Source organism: Coregonus lavaretus (genome assembly GCF_964263955.1).
Source record: "Coregonus lavaretus genome assembly, chromosome: 28".
Lineage (NCBI taxonomy): Eukaryota > Metazoa > Chordata > Actinopteri > Salmoniformes > Salmonidae > Coregonus > Coregonus lavaretus.
In genome coordinates this window covers 42,024,809-42,047,370 of record NC_140015.1, presented here as the reverse complement: position 1 = coordinate 42,047,370, position 22,562 = coordinate 42,024,809, and the positions used below count along the sequence as shown (strand labels likewise).

Below are 22,562 nucleotides of genomic sequence, written 5' to 3'. Positions count from 1 at the left end.
GGCCAAATTCTGCCCGCGGGCCGCCAGTTGGGGAACCCTGGTCTAATAGCTCGGCTAGGTGTGAAAATCCCCCAATTTGTGCCACAGTTTAGACTACCGATAGATCAGAGTTCTAACTCCCCCTTGTGATAGTGTGGTGCAATGACAGAATGACGCAATTTACCACAATCTGCCACCATCTACCACAAACGGTCACGGCATAGCTAGGCCTAAGACCCCTAGACATAATGAGTCAGGTTACAGACCAGGTAACCAGGACTAAGACCCCTAGACATAATGAGTCAGGTTACAGACCATGTAACCAGGACTAAGACCCCTAGACATAATGAGTCAGGTTACAGACCATGTAACCAGGACTAAGACCCCTAGACGTAATGAGTCAGGTTACAGACCAGGTAACCAGGACTAAGACCCCTATACATAATGAGTCAGGTTACAGACCATGTAACCAGGACTAAGACCCCTAGTCATAATGAGTCAGGTTACAGACCATGTAACCAGGACTAAGACCCCTAGACATAATGAGTCAGGTTACAGACCATGTAACCAGGACTAAGACCCCCTAGACATAATGAGTCAGGTTACAGACCATGTAACCAGGACTAAGACCCCCTAGACATAATGAGTCAGGTTACAGACCATGTAACCAGGACTAAGACCCCCTAGACATAACGCGTGCAACAATATCAGCAGGCTAGTTAAGCGGTTTCATAACTGTTGCATTAAAACAAGTTTAACTAGGTGTGTGTGTGTGTGTGTGTGTGTGTGTGTGTACAGCCTATGCGTGTGTGTATGAACATCTGTGTGTACAGGCTGAATGTATTTACGTGTGTGTGTGTGTGCAGTACTCACGCTGAGCAGGTCCTAGTACGTCTGGTGGGCAGGGGGCTGGGTATGAGGTAACCTCTCATGGGGGAGGGGGGGCGGTCTGGGTGCTGGGAGCCTGGCGGGCGCAGGGACCCAGGGGACACCGGAGAGACCGGGGAGCCAGGGGACCTAGAGGTCAGGGGAGGGGTCGTAGAGCATGGGGATACTGACCCCTGGATGGGCGTGGCTTCGGAAGACATTGGGGGAGGAAGGGTAGTCGTGACAAACACCTAGAGTAGACAGACGGACGGATAGAAAGAGAGACAGACAGAAGAGAAGAGGAGAAACCCAGTTTAGTCGTTAAACTAATACACCTGATAATGGCATCAGCATCACAGCTCCAAATGACCCTCTAAACAGTTTACAATAGACAGGAGAGAGGAGAGAGAGAAGAGGACCCTCTAAACAGTTTACAATAGACAGGAGAGAGGAGAGGACCCTCTAAACAGTTTACAATAGACAGGAGAGAGGAGAGAGAGGAGAGGACCCTCTAAACAGTTTACAATAGACAGGAGAGAGGAGAGGACCCTCTAAACAGTTTACAATAGACAGGAGAGAGGAGAGAGAGGAGAGGACCCTCTAAACAGTTTACAATAGACAGGAGAGAGGAGAGGACCCTCTAAACAGTTTACAATAGACAGGAGAGAGGAGAGAGAGAAGATGACCCTCTAAACAGTTTACAATAGACAGGAGAGAGGAGAGAGAGGAGAGGACCCTCTAAACAGTTTACAATAGACAGGAGAGAGGAGAGGACCCTCTAAACAGTTTACAATAGACAGGAGAGAGGAGAGGACCCTCTAAACAGCTTACAATAGACAGGAGAGAGGAGAGAGAGAAGAGGACCCTCTAAACAGCTTACAATAGACAGGAGAGAGGAGAGGACCCTCTAAACAGTTTACAATAGACAGGAGAGAGGAGAGAGGACCCTCTAAACAGTTTACAATAGACAGGAGAGAGGAGAGAGAGAAGAGGACCCTCTAAACAGTTTACAATAGACAGGAGAGAGGAGAGGACCCTCTAAACAGTTTACAATAGACAGGAGAGAGGAGAGAGAGGAGAGGACCCTCTAAACAGTTTACAATAGACAGGAGAGAGGAGAGGACCCTCAACAGTTTACAATAGACAGGAGAGGGGAGAGAGAAGAGGACCCTCTAAACAGTTTACAATAGACAGGAGAGAGGAGAGAGAGGAGAGGACCCTCTAAACAGTTTACAATAGACAGGAGAGAGGAGAGAGAGAAGAGGACCCTCTAAACAGTTTACAATAGACAGGAGAGAGGAGAGAGAGAAGAGGACCCTCAACAGTTTACAATAGACAGGAGATAGGAGAGAGAAGAGGACCCTCTAAACAGTTTACAATAGACAGGAGAGAGGGGAGAGAGGAGAGGACCCTCTAAACAGTTTACAATAGACAGGAGAGAGAGGAGAGGACCCTCTAAACAGTTTACAATAGACAGGAGAGAGGAGAGAGAGGAGAGGACCCTCTAAACAGTTTACAATAGACAGGAGAGAGAAGAGAGAGAAGAGGACCCTCTAAACAGTTTACAATAGACAGGAGAGAGGGGAGAGAGGAGAGGACCCTCTAAACAGTTTACAATAGACAGGAGAGAGAGGAGAGGACCCTCTAAACAGTTTACAATAGACAGGAGAGAGGAGAGAGAGAAGAGGACCCTCTAAACAGTTTACAATAGACAGGAGAGAGGAGAGGACCCTCTAAACAGTTTACAATAGACAGGAGAGAGGAGAGGACCCTCTAAACAGTTTACAATAGACAGGAGAGAGGAGAGAGAGGAGAGGACCCTCTAAACAGTTTACAATAGACAGGAGAGAGGAGAGGACCCTCTAAACAGTTTACAATAGACAGGAGAGAGGAGAGGACCCTCTAAACAGTTTACAATAGACAGGAGAGAGGAGAGGACCCTCTAAACAGCTTACAATAGACAGGAGAGAGGAGAGGACCCTCTAAACAGTTTACAATAGACAGGAGAGAGGAGAGAGAGAAGAGGACCCTCTAAACAGTTTACAATAGACAGGAGAGAGAGAAGAGGACCCTCTAAACAGTTTACAATAGACAGGAGAGAGGAGAGGACCCTCTAAACAGTTTACAATAGACAGGAGAGAGGGGAGAGAGAAGAGGACCCTCTAAACAGTTTACAATAGACAGGAGAGAGGAGGGGACCCTCTAAACAGTTTACAATAGACAGGAGAGAGGAGAGAGAGGAGAGGACCCTCTAAACAGTTTACAATAGACAGGAGAGAGGAGAGGACCCTCTAAACAGTTTACAATAGACAGGAGAGAGGGGAGAGAGGAGAGGACCCTCTAAACAGTTTACAATAGACAGGAGAGAGAGGAGAGGACCCTCTAAACAGTTTACAATAGACAGGAGAGAGGGGAGAGAGAAGAGGACCCTCTAAACAGTTTACAATAGACAGGAGAGAGGAGAGGACCCTCTAAACAGTTTACAATAGACAGGAGAGAGAGGAGAGGACCCTCTAAACAGTTTACAATAGACAGGAGAGAGGGGAGAGAGAAGAGGACCCTCTAAACAGTTTACAATAGACAGGAGAGAGGAGAGGGCCCTCTAAACAGTTTACAATAGACAGGAGAGAGGAGAGAGAGAAGAGGACCCTCTAAACAGTTTACAATAGACAGGAGAGAGGAGAGGACCCTCTAAACAGTTTACAATAGACAGGAGAGAGGAGAGAGAGGAGAGGACCCTCTAAACAGTTTACAATAGACAGGAGAGAGGAGAGGACCCTCAACAGTTTACAATAGACAGGAGAGAGGAGAGGACCCTCAACAGTTTACAATAGACAGGAGAGAGGAGAGGACCCTCTAAACAGTTTCAATAGACAGGAGAGAGGAGAGAGGAGAGGACCCTCTAAACAGTTTACAATAGACAGGAGAGAGGAGAGAGAGAAGAGGACCCTCTAAACAGTTTACAATAGACAGGAGAGAGGAGAGAGGAGAGGACCCTCTAAACAGTTTACAATAGACAGGAGAGAGGAGAGGACCCTCTAAACAGTTTACAATAGACAGGAGAGAGGAGAGGACCCTCTAAACAGTTTACAATAGACAGGAGAGAGGAGAGAGAGAAGATGACCCTCTAAACAGTTTACAATAGACAGGAGAGAGGAAAGGACCCTCTAAACAGTTTACAATAGACAGGAGAGAGGGGAGAGGACCCTCTAAACAGTTTACAATAGACAGGAGAGAGAGGAGAGGACCCTCTAAACAGTTTACAATAGACAGGAGAGAGGAGAGAGAGAAGAGGACCCTCTAAACTGTTTACAATAGACAGGAGAGAGGAGAGGACCCTCTAAACAGTTTACAATAGACAGGAGAGAGGAGAGGACCCTCTAAACAGTTTACAATAGACAGGAGAGAGGAGAGAGAGAAGAGGACCCTCTAAACAGCTTACAATAGACAGGAGAGAGGGGAGAGAGGAGAGGACCCTCTAAACAGCTTACAATAGACAGGAGAGAGGAGAGAGAGAAGAGGACCCTCTAAACAGTTTACAATAGACAGGAGAGAGGAGAGGACCCTCTAAACAGTTTACAATAGACAGGAGAGAGGAGAGGACCCTCTAAACAGTTTACAATAGACAGGAGAGAGGAGAGAGAGGAGAGGACCCTCTAAACAGTTTACAATAGACAGGAGAGAGGAGAGGACCCTCTAAACAGTTTACAATAGACAGGAGAGAGGAGAGGACCCTCTAAACAGTTTACAATAGACAGGAGAGAGGAGAGGACCCTCTAAACAGTTTACAATAGACAGGAGAGAGGAGAGGACCCTCTAAACAGTTTACAATAGACAGGAGAGAGGAGAGGACCCTCTAAACAGTTTACAATAGACAGGAGAGAGGAGAGAGAGAAGAGGACCCTCTAAACAGTTTACAATAGACAGGAGAGAGGAGAGGACCCTCTAAACAGTTTACAATAGACAGGAGAGAGGAGAGAGAGAAGAGGACCCTCTAAACAGTTTACAATAGACAGGAGAGAGGAGAGGACCCTCTAAACAGTTTACAATAGACAGGAGAGAGGAGAGGACCCTCTAAACAGTTTACAATAGACAGGAGAGAGGAGAGAGGACCCTCTAAACAGTTTACAATAGACAGGAGAGAGGAGAGGACCCTCTAAACAGTTTACAATAGACAGGAGAGAGGAGAGAGAGGAGAGGACCCTCTAAACAGTTTACAATAGACAGGAGAGAGGAGAGGACCCTCTAAACAGCTTACAATAGACAGGAGAGAGGGGAGAGAGGAGAGGACCCTCTAAACAGCTTACAATAGACAGGAGAGAGGAGAGGACCCTCTAAACAGTTTACAATAGACAGGAGAGAGGGGAGAGGACCCTCTAAACAGTTTACAATAGACAGGAGAGAGGAGAGGACCCTCTAAACAGTTTACAATAGACAGGAGAGAGGAGAGGACCCTCTAAACAGCTTACAATAGACAGGAGAGAGGAGAGGACCCTCTAAACAGTTTACAATAGACAGGAGAGAGGGGAGAGGACCCTCTAAACAGTTTACAATAGACAGGAGAGAGGAGAGGACCCTCTAAACAGTTTACAATAGACAGGAGAGAGGGGAGAGGACCCTCTAAACAGTTTACAATAGACAGGAGAGAGGAGAGAGAGGAGAGGACCCTCTAAACAGTTTACAATAGACAGGAGAGAGGAGAGAGAGAAGAGGACCCTCTAAACAGCTTACAATAGACAGGAGAGAGGAGAGGACCCTCTAAACAGTTTACAATAGACAGGAGAGAGGAGAGAGAGGAGAGGACCCTCTAAACAGTTTACAATAGACAGGAGAGAGGGGAGGACCCTCTAAACAGTTTACAATAGACAGGAGAGAGGGGAGGACCCTCTAAACAGTTTACAATAGACAGGAGAGAGGAGAGGACCCTCTAAACAGTTTACAATAGACAGGAGAGAGGAGAGGACCCTCTAAACAGTTTACAATAGACAGGAGAGAGGGGAGAGGACCCTCTAAACAGTTTACAATAGACAGGAGAGAGGAGAGGACCCTCTAAACAGTTTACAATAGACAGGAGAGAGGAGAGGACCCTCTAAACAGTTTACAATAGACAGGAGAGAGGAGAGAGAGAAGAGGACCCTCTAAACAGCTTACAATAGACAGGAGAGAGGAGAGAGAGAAGAGGACCCTCTAAACAGTTTACAATAGACAGGAGAGAGGAGAGGACCCTCTAAACAGTTTACAATAGACAGGAGAGAGGAGAGGACCCTCTAAACAGTTTACAATAGACAGGAGAGAGGAGAGAGAGAAGATGACCCTCTAAACAGTTTACAATAGACAGGAGAGAGGAGAGAGAGAAGAGGACCCTCTAAACAGTTTACAATAGACAGGAGAGAGGAGAGGACCCTCTAAACAGTTTACAATAGACAGGAGAGAGAGGAGAGGACCCTCTAAACAGTTTACAATAGACAGGAGAGAGAGGAGAGGACCCTCTAAACAGTTTACAATAGACAGGAGAGAGAGGAGGACCCTCTAAACAGTTTACAATAGACAGGAGAGAGGAGAGGACCCTCTAAACAGTTTACAATAGACAGGAGAGAGGAGAGAGAGAAGAGGACCCTCTAAACAGCTTACAATAGACAGGAGAGAGGAGAGGACCCTCTAAACAGTTTACAATAGACAGGAGAGAGGAGAGGACCCTCTAAACAGTTTACAATAGACAGGAGAGAGGAGAGGACCCTCTAAACAGTTTACAATAGACAGGAGAGAGGAGAGGACCCTCTAAACAGCTTACAATAGACAGGAGAGAGGAGAGGACCCTCTAAACAGTTTACAATAGACAGGAGAGAGGGGAGAGAGGAGAGGACCCTCTAAACAGTTTACAATAGACAGGAGAGAGGGGAGAGGACCCTCTAAACAGTTTACAATAGACAGGAGAGAGGAGAGGACCCTCTAAACAGTTTACAATAGACAGGAGAGAGGAGAGAGAGAAGAGGACCCTCTAAACAGTTTACAATAGACAGGAGAGAGAAGAGAGAGGAGAGAGGACCCTCTAAACAGTTTACAATAGACAGGAGAGAGGAGAGAGAGAAGAGGACCCTCTAAACAGTTTACAATAGACAGGAGAGAGGAGAGAGAGGAGAGGACCCTCTAAACAGTTTACAATAGACAGGAGAGAGGAGAGGACCCTCTAAACAGTTTACAATAGACAGGAGAGAGGAGAGAGAGAAGAGGACCCTCTAAACAGTTTACAATAGACAGGAGAGAGGAGAGGACCCTCTAAACAGTTTACAATAGACAGGAGAGAGGAGAGAGAGAAGAGGACCCTCTAAACAGTTTACAATAGACAGGAGAGAGGAGAGGACCCTCTAAACAGTTTACAATAGACAGGAGAGAGGAGAGGACCCTCTAAACAGTTTACAATAGACAGGAGAGAGGGGAGGACCCTCTAAACAGTTTACAATAGACAGGAGAGAGAAGAGGACCCTCTAAACAGTTTACAATAGACAGGAGAGAGGGGAGGACCCTCTAAACAGTTTACAATAGACAGGAGAGAGGAGAGGACCCTCTAAACAGTTTACAATAGACAGGAGAGAGGAGAGAGAGGAGAGGACCCTCTAAACAGTTTACAATAGACAGGAGAGAGAAGAGGACCCTCTAAACAGTTTACAATAGACAGGAGAGAGAAGAGGACCCTCTAAACAGTTTACAATAGACAGGAGAGAGGAGAGGACCCTCTAAACAGTTTACAATAGACAGGAGAGAGGGGAGAGAGGAGAGGACCCTCTAAACAGTTTACAATAGACAGGAGAGAGGGGAGAGGACCCTCTAAACAGTTTACAATAGACAGGAGAGAGGAGAGGACCCTCTAAACAGTTTACAATAGACAGGAGAGAGGAGAGAGAGAAGAGGACCCTCTAAACAGTTTACAATAGACAGGAGAGAGAAGAGAGAGGAGAGAGGACCCTCTAAACAGTTTACAATAGACAGGAGAGAGGAGAGAGAGAAGAGGACCCTCTAAACAGTTTACAATAGACAGGAGAGAGGAGAGAGAGGAGAGGACCCTCTAAACAGTTTACAATAGACAGGAGAGAGGAGAGGACCCTCTAAACAGTTTACAATAGACAGGAGAGAGGAGAGAGAGAAGAGGACCCTCTAAACAGTTTACAATAGACAGGAGAGAGGAGAGGACCCTCTAAACAGTTTACAATAGAGAGGAGAGAGAGAAGAGGACCCTCTAAACAGTTTACAATAGACAGGAGAGAGGAGAGGACCCTCTAAACAGTTTACAATAGACAGGAGAGAGGAGAGAGAGAAGAGGACCCTCTAAACAGTTTACAATAGACAGGAGAGAGGAGAGGACCCTCTAAACAGTTTACAATAGACAGGAGAGAGGAGAGGACCCTCTAAACAGTTTACAATAGACAGGAGAGAGGGGAGGACCCTCTAAACAGTTTACAATAGACAGGAGAGAGAAGAGGACCCTCTAAACAGTTTACAATAGACAGGAGAGAGGGGAGGACCCTCTAAACAGTTTACAATAGACAGGAGAGAGGAGAGGACCCTCTAAACAGTTTACAATAGACAGGAGAGAGGAGAGAGAGGAGAGGACCCTCTAAACAGTTTACAATAGACAGGAGAGAGAAGAGGACCCTCTAAACAGTTTACAATAGACAGGAGAGAGAAGAGGACCCTCTAAACAGTTTACAATAGACAGGAGAGAGGAGAGGACCCTCTAAACAGTTTACAATAGACAGGAGAGAGGGGAGGACCCTCTAAACAGTTTACAATAGACAGGAGAGAGGAGAGGACCCTCTAAACAGTTTACAATAGACAGGAGAGAGGAGAGGACCCTCTAAACAGTTTACAATAGACAGGAGAGAGGAGAGGACCCTCTAAACAGTTTACAATAGACAGGAGAGAGGGGAGGACCCTCTAAACAGTTTACAATAGACAGGAGAGAGAAGAGGACCCTCTAAACAGTTTACAATAGACAGGAGAGAGGAGAGAGAGAAGATGACCCTCTAAACAGCTTACAATAGACAGGAGAGAGGAGAGAGAGAAGAGGACCCTCTAAACAGTTTACAATAGACAGGAGAGAGGAGAGAGAGAAGATGACCCTCTAAACAGTTTACAATAGACAGGAGAGAGGAGAGGACCCTCTAAACAGTTTACAATAGACAGGAGAGAGGAGAGAGAGAAGAGGACCCTCTAAACAGTTTACAATAGACAGGAGAGAGGAGAGGACCCTCTAAACAGTTTACAATAGACAGGAGAGAGGAGAGGACCCTCTAAACAGTTTACAATAGACAGGAGAGAGGAGAGGACCCTCTAAACAGTTTACAATAGACAGGAGAGAGAAGAGGACCCTCTAAACAGTTTACAATAGACAGGAGAGAGAAGAGGACCCTCTAAACAGTTTACAATAGACAGGAGAGAGGAGAGGTGGATGTCGTGACTACAGAGAATAATAAGAGATAGGGAGGGAGGGTTGTATCATTTTTGTCTTTCCCTCCTAACTCTCTCTCTTAGCCCATCCATCTCTTTCATTTCCTGTTCCACTGTCTAGGAGATTTATTTTGTCTGTCATTTCTTCTCTAGCCTGGGTACCAGTCTGTTTCTTCTCTAGCCTGGGTACCAGTCTGTTTCTTCTCTAGCCTGGGTACCAGTCTGTTTCTTCTCTAGCCTGGGTACCAGTCTGTTTCTTCTCTAGCCTGGGTACCAGTCTGTTTCTTCTCTAGCCTGGGTACCAGTCTGTTTCTTCTCTAGCCTGGGTACCAGTCTGTTTGTGCCATCATGCCACTGTTTGATATGACAAGAAGTATTAGCATGATACACAAACAGATCTGGGACGTGACCAGGCTATTTCCACTCTCCTATGATAGATCAGTAGATCTGGGACCAGGCTATTTCCACTCTCCTATGATAGATCAGTAGATCTGGGACCAGGCTATTTCCACTCTCCTATGATAGATCAGTAGATCTGGGACCAGGCTATTTCCACTCTCCTGTGATAGATCAGTAGATCTGGGACCAGGCTATTTCCACTCTCCTATGATAGATCAGTAGATCTGGGACCAGGCTATTTCCACTCTCCTATGATAGATCAGTAGATCTGGGACCAGGCTATTTCCACTCTCCTATGATAGATCAGTAGATCTGGGACCAGGCTATTTCCACTCTCCTATGATAGATCAGTAGATCTGGGACCAGGCTATTTCCACTCTCCTATGATAGATCAGTAGATCTGGGACCAGGCTATTTCCACTCTCCTATGATAGATCAGTAGATCTGGGACCAGGCTATTTCCACTCTCCTGTGATAGATCAGTAGATCTGGGACCAGGCTATTTCTTCCCTAGACTCAAACTGAAAACTGTCACTCAGCTACGTAGGCACTAGCCTGACTGCATACACCCACTCCAAACCCTGGCTGTCCAATCAGTGCCCTCCCTAGGACATTCTAAGAACCCTCTTCACCATGGCAACACCAATCAGAGAGCTGCCAGGTTCTAGCCCATGGGGCCTGTTCAGGAGGGTTTAACGTTACAGAACGTTCAGATATAAATGCAACGTGTAGAACACATTTTATATCTGCCATTCAGCAGACGCTTTTATCCAAAGCAACTTAGCCATGCGTGCCTACATTTCACGTATGGGTGGTCCCGGGAATCGAACCCAATATCCTGGCGTTGCAAGCGCTATGCTCTACCAACCGAGCTCCAGAGGATCACATTTAGTATTTATTTTATTGTTGTATTACATTTAGTATTATTGTATATTTTAATGTATTGATGTACACCCCTTTCAAATGAGTGGATTCGGCTATTTCAGCCACACCCGTTGCTGACAGGTGTATAAAATCGAGCACACAGCCATGCAATCTCCATAGACAAACATTGGCAGTAGAATGGCCTTACTGAAGAGCTCAGTGACTTTCAACGTGGCACCGTCATAGGATGGCTCCTGAGTGGCGCAGTGGTCTAAGGCGCTGCATCGCAGTGCTAACTGTGCCACTAGATCCTGGTTCGAATCCAGGCTCTGTCGCAGCTGGCCGCGACCGGGAGACTCATGGGCGGCGCACAATTGGCCCAGCGTTGTCCAGGGTAGGGGAGGGAATGGCCAGCAGGGATGTAGCTCAGTTGATAGAGCATGGCGTTTGCAACGCCAGGGTTGTGGGTTCGATTCCCACGGGGGGCCAGTATAAAAAAATATATGTATTCACTAACTGTAAGTCGCTCTGGATAAGAGCGTCTGCTAAATGACTAAAATGTAAATGTAAAATGTAATGCCACCTTTCCAACAAATCAGTTAGTCAAATTTCTGCCCTGCTAGAGCTGCCCCGGTCAACTGTAAGTGCTGTTATTGTGAAGTGGAAATGTTTAGGAGCAACAAGGGCTCAGCCGTGAAGTTGTAGGCCACACAAGCTCACAGAACGGAACCGCTGAAGTGAGTAAAAATCATCTGTCCTCGGTTGCAACACTCACTACCGAGTTCCAAACTGGCCTCTGGAAGCAACGTCAGCACAAGAACTGTTCGTCGGGAGCTTCATGAAATGAGTTTCCATGGCCGAGCAGCCGCACACAAGCCTAAGATCACCATGCTTAATGCCAAGTGTCGGCTGGAGTGGTGTAAAGCTCGCCAACTCTGGAGTAGTGGAAACGCGTTCTCTGGAGTGATGAATCACGCTTCACCATCTGGCAGTCCAATGGACAAATCTGGGTTTGGCGGATACCAGGAGAACGCTACCTGCCCCAATGCATAGTGCCAACTGTAAAGTTTGGTGGAGGAGGAATAATGGTCTGGGGCTGTTTTTCATGGTTCAGGCTCCTTAGTTCCAGTGAAGGGAAATCTTAACGCTACAGCATACAATTACATTCTAGACGATTTTGTGCATCCAATTTTGTGGCAACAGTTTGGGGAAGGCTCTTTCCTCTTTCAGCATGACAATGCCCTGTGCACAAAGAGAGGTCCATACAGAAATGGTTTGTTGAGATCGGTGTGGAAGAACTTGACTGGCCTGCACAGAGCCCTGATCTCAACCCCATCGAACACCTTTTGGATGAACTGGAACGCCGACTGCGAGCCAGGCCTAATCCCCCAGATGTTGGAACATTGCTGCGACGACCATCTTTGATCAGTAACTGTAATGTTATTACTCAAATTGGAACAGTACTCTGATATATTACTCGTTACGTTACGCGTTACACCCCCCAATACTGCTCCTGGTGACCTGGATGGAATTCTGTGATACTTTCCCCCTGATGTAGAGTCCCTGACCGTCTTCCGAAAACATGTTAAACTTCAACCACTTCAAAGAGTATCTTAAATCAGACATCTCAGTCAGTCTTATATTATTATTATTCTTCAAAACAAACGGGCACTTGTCTTTTCCTACCAGCACTAACTTTGTTGACACTCACCTCACACAACAGTGAGGGGACTTCCTCTACACACCAGATGGCCTGTATTTGACTGCAAAGAATAACAAAACCCTGCCCTATTTTTGGGGTCTGGGTTTCCTGAAAATCCCCAAACTATTTTTGCCTTTCGTGAGGAATCACTCATATAGTGCACTACTTTTGACCAGGGCCAATAGGGTACTATATGGTTCCCTACATAGTGAATAGGGTACTATATGGTTCCCTACATAGGGAATAGGGTACTATATGGTTCCCTACATAGGGAATAGGGTACTATATGGTTCCCTACATAAGAATAGGGTACTATATGGTTCCCTACATAGGGAATAGGGTACTATATGGTTCCCTACATAGGGAATAGGGTACTAGATGGTTCCCTACATAGGGAATAGGGTACTATATGGTTCCCTACATAGGGAATAGGGTGCCACAGGGCTCTCTATATAGGGACTAGGGTACCATTTGGGATACATTCCCTGTATAAACTGACACTCTTCCTCTGGCTGCAATGGAGATGGTTCCATTGAGTTCATCTGGTTGTCATGTGTGTGGATATTACACACAACACACACACACACACACCTGCTGACACTGGCTGGTTTCAGTAGTGATCAGACCCATGGAATATTCCACCAGAGACCAACGCTGATCTCTATACAAAAGGTCTCTAACCCCCGCCCCCCCCACACACCCCCCAGCCTCATTGACTTCATTGTGTGTGTGTGTGTGTGTGTGTGTGTGTGTGTCCCCTAATAAATATATATATTTTTTTTTTATACACTACAATGGAAATAAGTTGAAACACGTTTTTTTTAAGTTATCCTCCATGATTCTAAATGCAGTGTATCCACTTGAGTGGCTGAATTACGGTCCAGTACCAGTCAATCACTGTTTAATAGCGTGTAGCCACTAGTGATGCGCGGGTTGACTCATAACCCGCAGTCGCCACGGTTATATCCACGGTTATATCCACGGTGCGGGCGGGTTTAGGGGCCATTAAATATTGTGAGAACGAAGGGCAGGTGGGAGACGGGCGGTTTGAATAAAGAGAAAACAATACCTTAGAAATTGCACAATAATTATACATTTATGAATTTTCTATCTACAGGCTGCATGGAGGTTGTTCTCTCATTATTTGAGGCTATCTGGTATTACTACATAAGCCTAAACTTTAAGACTTAACTGGACACGCGCCAAATAGCCTGCACAGCCAATCACCAAATAATGCTTTTGGGAACAGGCAGAAAAAGTTCACGAGGCAAAAAGGACAATGTTGATGTTTAATTCAATAAGAGAAAAACTGTGAAAGGAGAGTTGAAGATAAAAGAGGAGGGAGGACCAGAAAAGTCATGTTTGGGAAAGATTTGGTGAAGTGGTAAAAGAGGATGATATCCGGCTATGTTATGTGTGATGATGGTGAGGCTCTATACAAAATTCCACAGTCACAACACGGGACTTCAAATAGGTCTACGGCACGTCAAGGGAACTGTAGCCTACTGTTGAGATTGGTTAAATGGAAACTGAAATCTGGACACGGACTACGCCTCGATCACACCGACCGCGTCATTGCGTTTTGGTACACCAGAAGTACATTCATTTCCAATGGAACGCTGCGTTTGCCCTGCAGCATCGTGTTGAAGAGACAGTTGCAGTGCGTTCTGTGTGGTGCGTATGTTGGATTTATCGAACGTATGCGTCAAACTGTATGTGTAGACGGCTTGACAGAAATGGTAGCAGAAGGTGAATGTTGAACTTTTGTTGCACACCTATCTAGATGATGCTGGGTACCATTTTGCCCAATAAAGCTGTCGGTGTGATCGAGGCGTAGGTCTATAACCTCTCACATAGCCTTAATAATAAACTCCTGCAGAATTATATACCAAATGCAGGCTAAATGTATACTTGGGAACAGAGGTGGAGAAATATGATTTATTTATTTCTGCATTCTTTCTGAGAGAATGGAATGCTCAGTTAGATACCATCTGTAGAGGTGCTGTCTTCATCATAAAAGCTGATAGTATTTCAAACATATAAAATATGCATCGAAGCAGAACTGAAATCTTATCAGAAACACGTTGGGTCGTTTTCACAGCTTTCTTTTTCCTTACAACCGGTCAAATTGATGTCATTTGGACATTTTGCACATTTTTAATTTTTTTAATTTTTATTGTATTGTCTCCCCAGTCCCCCAACGTCTTCGCTCAGTGAAAGATGACAGAGAAAACTTTACTGATGTCAACTAGATTGAAGCATTCATTCTATCGATCTATGACATCATTCTGTTGAGCAAGGGTTTATTTAGTCTTCCAGGGCAACATATAATGACAGAAGAGAAGCTGCATGTATCTAATTATAGACAAGTTGACTAACAAATAGTCTACCAAAATGTCAGAAATTATAAATAGAAAATAATCCTGAACCCCGTCAAAAAATCATTCTGCCATCTTTGACTGTAGCCTGCAGCGCATTTTTCTATATTTGCGTGTTCGGTTTGGGTACAGGCCTCAGATTTACACTTCATCACATATACAGTAGTCGGGCGGGTGAACAATCAGCTGACCTGCGCTCCACTGGTAGCCGCTAACCTGCAGAAAACACTACAGCTCAGTTTTTTTAAAAGCCTGATGAAGCTTGCAGCCGAAACGTTGGTGAACTTCAAAGCGAGAGAATGTTCCTCTTTTCTTCACAATAACTGGCTCTGGCAACACAACACACAACAACAACAACAGGTTGACATAATGGAGAAGATCCAGTTGGTTCTAGTAGTGACACGAAACACTGAAGCCTTCCCTTTCTTTCTGGTCTGTGTTTGTCCTACCAGCTCTCTCAGTCTCAGGTCAGAATTACACATCCATCCATGTTTCTCAAACGTAACATTTAAAAGTTGTTCCAAATATCACATTTTGTGTTTATGGTTAAGTTTAGGCATTAACTCTGAAATGGTTAAGGTTTGGGATAGGCTTAAAACAAAAATATCAAAAACATCTTTCTATCGCTGGATTCAAACATGTTTTTTAGGGTATATAAAACACTTATTTGAATATATGTTGTATTTTCATATACTCTCTCCACCCCTCCTCTTCCACCCCTCCCATTCCCCCTTCTCTTCCACCCCTCCCCCCACTTCAGCCCCTCCCCTCCCGCCCCTCCCATCCCCCCCCTCCCGCCCAATTCAGCCCCTCCCGCCCCTCCAATCCCCCCCCCCACCAATTCAGCCCCTCCCGCCCCTCCCATTCCCCCCCTCCCGCCCCTCCCCCCCCCCCCCCTCCCTTCCCTCCACCCCTGTCAAAGACTCCAGCAACCAAAGTCCTAGATTGTTCTCTCTGCTACTGCACGGCAAGCGGTACCGATGCACCAAGTCTGGAACAAACAGGACCCTGAACGGCTTCTACCCCCCAAGCCATTAGATTGCTAAATAGTTAGTGAAATAGTTAACCAATAGCTACCCGGACTAATGTGCATTGATCCTTTTTGCACTAACTCATCACATATGCTGCTGTTACGGTTTATTATCAATCCTGTTGACGAGCTACTTTATTCTTAGTTACAGTGTCTTCAGAAAGTCCATGGAGAATAAGAGCACTTCCTCCCAGCTGCCCACTGCACTGCACTGAGGCTAGGAAACACTATCACCACCGATAAATCTACAATAATCGAGAATTTCAACAAGCATTTTGCTACAGCTGGCCATGCTTTCCATCTGGCTACCACTAACCCGGCCACCAACTCTGCACCCTCTGCTGCAACTTGCCCATGCCCCCCCCGCTTCTCCTTCACACAAATTCAGACAGCTGATGTTTTGAAAGCGCTGCAAAATCTGGACCCCTACAAATCAGCTGGGCTAGACAATCTGGACCCTTTCTTTCTAAAACTAGCCGCCGAAATTGTCGCAACCCCTATTACTAGTCTGTTCAACCTCTCTTTCATAATGTCTGAGATCCCCAGAGATTGGAAAGCTGCCGCGGTCATCCCCCTCTTCAAAGGGGGTGACACTCTAGATCCAAACTGCTACAGACCTATATCCATCCTGCCCTGCCTTTTGAAAGTATTTGAAAGCCAAGTTAACAAACAGATCACCGACCATTTCGAATCCCACCGTACCTTCTCCGCTATGCAATCCGGTTTCCGAGCTGGTCACGGGTGCACTTCAGCCACGCTCAAGGTCCTAAACGATATTATAACCGCGATTGATAATAGACAGTACTGTGCAGCCGTCTTCATCGACCTGGCCAAGGCTTTCGACTCTGTCAACCACCGCATTCTTATTGGCAGACTAAATAGCCTTGGTTTCTAAAATGACTGCCTCGCCTGGTTCACCAACTACTTCTCAGATAGAGTTCAGTGTGTCAAATCGGAGGGCCTGTTGTCTGGACCTATGGCAGTCTCTATGGGGGTGCCACAGGGTTCAATTCTTGGGCCGACACTTTTCTCCGTGTATATCAATGATGTCGCTCTTGCTGCTGATGACTCTCAGATCCACCTCTACGCAGACGACACCATTTTGTATACATCTGGCCCTTCATTGGACACTGTGTTAACAAACCTCCAAACGAGCTTCAATGCCATACAACAATCCTTCAGTAGCCTCCAACTGCTCTTAAACACTAGTAAAACTAAATGCATGCTTTTCAATCGAACGCTGCTGGCACCCGCCCACCCGACTAGAATCACCACTCTCGAAGGGTCTGACCTAGAGTATGTGGACAACTACAAATACCTAGGTGTCTGGTTAGACTGTAAACTCTCCTTCCAGACTCACATAAAGAATCTCCAATCCAAAGTTAAATCTAGAATCGGCTTCCTATTTCGCAACAAAGCCTCCTTCACTCATGCTGCCAAACATGCCCTCGTAAAACTGACTATCCTACCGATCCTTGACTTCGGCGATGTCATTTACAAAATAGCCTCCAACACTCTACTCAGCAAATTGGATGTAGTCTATCACAGTGCCATCCGTTTTGTCTCCAAAGCCCCATACACTACCCACCACTGTGACCTGTACGCTCTTGTTGGCTGGTCCTCACTACATGTTCGTCGTCAAACCCACTGGCTCCAGGCCATTTATAAATCACTGCTAGGCAAATCCCCGCCTTATCTTATCTTTTGACTTTATGTTTTTTACCCCATATGTAACTCTGTGTTGTTTTTATTGCACTACTTTGCTTTATCTTGGCCAGGTCGCAGTTGTAAATGAGAACCTGTTCTCAACTGGCTTACCTGGTTAAATAAAGGTGAAATAAAATAAAAATAAATATATATATATATATATATATATATATATATATATATACACATACACACAGAACAGTCAATATATATTCAGAACAGTCCATACAGTGCCTTCAGAAAGTATTCACACCCCTTGACTTTCCTCACATTTTGTTGTGTTACAGCCTGAATTCAAAATGGATTAAATTGAGATTGTGTGTCACTGGCCTACACACACACACACACACACACACAATACCCCATAATGACAAAATGGAATGATGTCTCACCATCATCACACATAACATAGCACTGATATCATCCTCTTTTACCACTTCACCAAATCTTTCCCAAACATGACTTTTCTGGTCCTCCCTCCTCTTTTATCTTCAACTCTCCTTTCACAGTTTTTCTCTTATTGAGTTAAACATCGACATTGTCCTTTTTGCCTCCGTGGATTGACATGAAAAGGGAAAAGCTGAAATGTCTTGAGTTCAATAAGTATTCAACCCCTTTGTTATGGCAAGCTTAAATAAATTCAGAAGTAAACATTTGCTTAACAAGTCACATAATAAGTTGCATGGACTCACTGTGTGCAATAATAGTGGATAACATGATTTTTCAATGACTACCTCATCTCTGTACCCCACACATACAATTATCCCTCAGTCGAGCAGTGAATTTCAAAACACAGATTCAACCACAAAGACCAGGGAGGTTTTCCAATGCCTCGCAAAGAAGGGCACCTAATGGTAGATGTTGTTTTTTTTTTGTTTTTTTTAAGCAGACATTGAATATCCCTTTGAGCATGGTGAAGTTATTAATTAAACTTTGGATGGTGTATCAATATACCCAGTCACTACAAAGATACAGGCGTCCTTCCTAACTCAGTTGCCAGGGAGGAAGGAAACCGCTCAGGGATTTCCAATGGTTTCCATGAAGCCAATGGTGACTTTAAAACAGTTCAAGTTTAATAGCTGTGATAGGAGAAAACGGCGGATGGATCAACAATATTGCAGTTACTCCACAATACTAACCTAAATTACAGAGTGAAAAGAAGGAAGCCTGTACATAAAACTATTCCAAAACATGCATCCTGTTTGCAATAAGGCACTAAAGTAAAACTGAAAATAATGTGGCAAAGAAATTAACTTTTTGTCCTGAATACAAAGCATTATGTTTGGGTAAAATCCAACACAACACATCACTGAGTACCACTTCAAATCTCGGCAAGACTTAAATGTCTGTCTAGCAATGATCAACAACCAACTTGACAGAGCTTAAAGATTTTTTTTAAGAATAACGTGCAAATATTGTACAATCCAGGTGTGCAAAGCTCTTAGAGTCTTACCCAGAAAGACTCACAGCTGTAATCGCTGCCAAAGGGGATTCTAACATGTATTGACTCAGGGGTGTGAATACTTATGTAAATTAGATATTTATGTATTTCATTTTCAATACATTTGCTAACATTTCTAAAAACATGTTTTCACTTTGTCATTATGGGGTATTGTGCGTAGATGGGTGAGAAAAATATATATTTAATCCATTTTGAATTCAGGCTGTAACACAACTAAATGTGGAATAAATCAAAGGGTATGAATACTTTTTGAAGGCACTGTAGATGGTCATATGTACTTCAATTACCTCGTACCCCAGCACATAGACTCAGTACTGGTACCCCGTGTATATAGCCAAGTTATCGTTACTCATTGTATTTATAATGACTTGTATTATTACATGTTTTACTTTTCTATTATTTCTCTATTGTCTTTATCTCTGTATTGTTGGGAAGGGACCTTAAGCATTTCACTGTTAGTCTACACCTGTTGTTTACGAAGCATGTGAAAAATTACATTTGATTTAAAAGCATGGAGGGACACAGACTCAGAAATATTGTGGGTTACAATGCTGTGGGTCAGACTGATCTGAGCTAGCGGCTAACAGCTTCATAACACCACTGTCAGGCTAACAGGAGCGAGAGGCTAACAGCTAATGGCTAGCGGCTAATAGCTAGGAGCAGGTGTGTGTCCATGTCTTTGTGCCTGTTCAACAACACACAGAGGGGAGTCTGGAAGGAAGTAGCCAACTCACGGTGTTCTCTAAGGAATCACAGACACACCAACACCCAGACCGCCTGTCTCTCTGTCTGACTGCCTGCCCTTCCATCCATCCACATTGTAACACAAAACTTATACTCTGTCTGTCAAGATCCTTCTAAAAATTATGGGTCCTGACATCATATTCAAACAGCTCTGTCTGTCAAGATCCTTCTAAACATTATGGGTCCTGACATCATATTCAAACAGCTCTGTCTGTCAAGATCCTTCTAAACATTATGGGTCATGACATCATATTCAAACAGCTCTGTCTGTCAAGATCCTTCTAAACATTATGGGTCATGACATCATATTCAAACAGCTCTGTCTGTCAAGATCCTTCTAAACATTATGGGTCCTGACATCATATTCAAACAGCTCTGTCTGTCAAGATCCTTCTAAACATTATGGGTCCTGACATCATATTCAAACAGCTCTGTCTGTCAAGATCCTTCTAAACATTATGGGTCCTGACATCATATTCACCAACAGCAGAAATGATATGATAATACAGCAGTTTTATAAACACATACGCTTAGTGTGAGTGAGCGGTCATAATACTTACAGGACAAAGGCAAGGTTCCCAGGATTACATCCCAAATGGCACCCTATTCCCTACATAGTGCACAACTTTTGACCAGAGGTCTATGGGATCTGGTCTAAAGTAGGACACTATGTAGGGAATAGGGTGCTATTTGGGACGCGGCCCAAAACAACAGGACTGTACACGTTTACCCGGACACTGAGAAACACACAGGATTTACTGTACGGATCTAGTTAAGCAATTTCTATGATGACACAGCTACTTCCCCATTCCCAGACCTTGGAGTGGTAGAGACACACAGCTACTTCCCCATTCAACCTTACTCTCTTCCCCTCTTCTCTGTCTCCCTCCCACCCCTACCTCCTTCACCTTTTACTCCCTCCCTGACTCCCACCCCTACCTCACTGTAACTTATTATTTATTTTTTACATTTACGTCATTTAGCAGACGCTCTTATCCAGAGCGACTTACAGTTAGTGAGTGCATACATTTTTTTCATACTTCTCCCTCACTCCCACCCCTACCTCACTGTAACTTCTCCCTCACTCCCACCCCTACCTCACTGTAACTTCTCCCTCACTCCCACCCCTACCTCACTGTAACTTCTCCCTCACTCCCACCCCTACCTCACTGTAACTTCTCCCTCACTCCCACCCCTACCTCACTAACTTCTCCCTCACCCTACCTCACTGTAACTTCTCCCTCACTCCCACCCCTACCTCACTGTAACTTCTCCCTCACTCCCACCCCTACCTCCTTCACCCTACCTCACTGTAACTTCCCCCTCACTCCCACCCCTCTCTATCTTTTCTCATCTCCCTTTTCTACAGGTCCTCTCTCTCTCTCTCTCTCATGTTATCTTCTCCCATACCTCCCTCCCCCATCTCTCTCCCCTCCTATTATCGTATTATTGCCCACTAGGGACCATTAGCACAGATCATGTTGTACAACAACAGAACACTAGCCTTCTACAACCATCCCTATTGACAACAGAACACTAGCCTTCTACAACCATCCCTATTGACAACAGAACACTAGCCTTCTACAACCATCCCTATTGACAACAGAACACTAGCCTTCTACAACCATCCCTTTTGACAACAGAACACTAGCCTTCTACAACCATCCCTTTTGACAACAGAACACTAGCCTTCTACAACCATCCCTATTGACAACAGAACACTAGCCTTCTACAACCATCCCTTTTGACAACAGAACACTAGCCTTCTACAACCATCCCTATTGACAACAGAACACTAGCCTTCTACAACCATCCCTTTTGACAACAGAACACTAGCCTTCTACAACCATCCCTATTGACAACAGAACACTAGCCTTCTACAACCATCCCTATTGACAACAGAACACTAGCCTTCTACAACCATCCCTTTTGACAACAGAACACTAGCCTTCTACAACCATCCCTATTGACAACAGAACACTAGCCTTCTACAACCATTCATATTGACAACACTCAACAGAATAAAACGTGGATTTACAACAGTCTTTGACTCTTAACAAACCCACCCATTCGCCCCCCTAAACTACCCCGCCCCACGCAACCCACTCCCGCCCCAACGTCAAACTACAAATATTTAAATTAAAAATATGCTTCACTTCGTTTTGAATCCCCATCAGTTAATCAATCATGAATGCGTATGATTTAGTCTTAATTATGACAAATCTATAGTAAAATTACCAACTACACAGTTATTTTGATTGTATGGAGCGACTGCACTGATTTTCATTCAACTGTGTCAATAATGTAGGCTAACAGTGTAAATGTTTATAAGAGGCGTATGATATGAATGGTGTAAGCATTATATGAATCGTGAAAAGCTTTGAAGTGAATTGCGTCACCACTCACCTTTTCCGAACTTTTCTGGGGAGAAAAAAACACTTTCCTTTTGAGGTCGAGCAGCAGGCAATGGATGAAACTAACTCCCCACAGTGTGAGATAGGAATCAATCAATTCGTAACCTTTTCTCACAACTAAATGCTTTTTTTGGAATAGATAGGAAATGTAAAGTACACGACAGCAGTGAAGGTGGGTTCGTTTCTCGCTTCGTTTCAGTGCGAGTCTCGATGTGCGTGACCAACTGGCTCTCATCTAACGATGACATAGTCACGGAGTTGTCATTACCGTAACACCCCTAAGAGAGCTGATTCTAAACCCCCACCACGGAGCTCCATGTTTTCAGTGGCACTCGATATTGATCGTCCAGCTCTCTCCATGCGGGCGGGTTAGGACGCCAAAAAATAGTCCCCAAGTTCAAACGTCAACCACCCAGTGCACCTTTTACCTTACGCAACATGAGCCTACAGTAAAGGGTTGACCTTAACCACAGATCTAGGCTCAGATTACCAGGCCATTGGTCGAGTTCCTGCCTCACTATATTGCATGCCAGATCTTACAATGTCTGGTTAGGTATTTATATCAGCAAAT

At 44.8% G+C, this 22,562-nt stretch overlaps 1 protein-coding gene across 1 annotated transcript in view; it reads right to left on the bottom strand.

The window, feature by feature from the left end:
* LOC311103672 (calcium-regulated heat stable protein 1-like) overlaps positions 1-22,204 on the bottom strand; it is a 33,119-nt gene extending 10,915 nt beyond the window's left edge. Inside the window, exons 1-2 of the mRNA XM_084145289.1 lie at positions 21,984-22,204; positions 853-1,097 (exon numbers count right to left, since the gene is read on the bottom strand). Of these exons, the coding sequence (XP_084001415.1) occupies positions 853-1,067 (215 nt within the window). The 5' untranslated portion in view covers positions 1,068-1,097; positions 21,984-22,204. The remainder of the gene's footprint in view (positions 1-852; positions 1,098-21,983) is intronic.
* Positions 22,205-22,562: the final 358 nt, after the last annotated feature.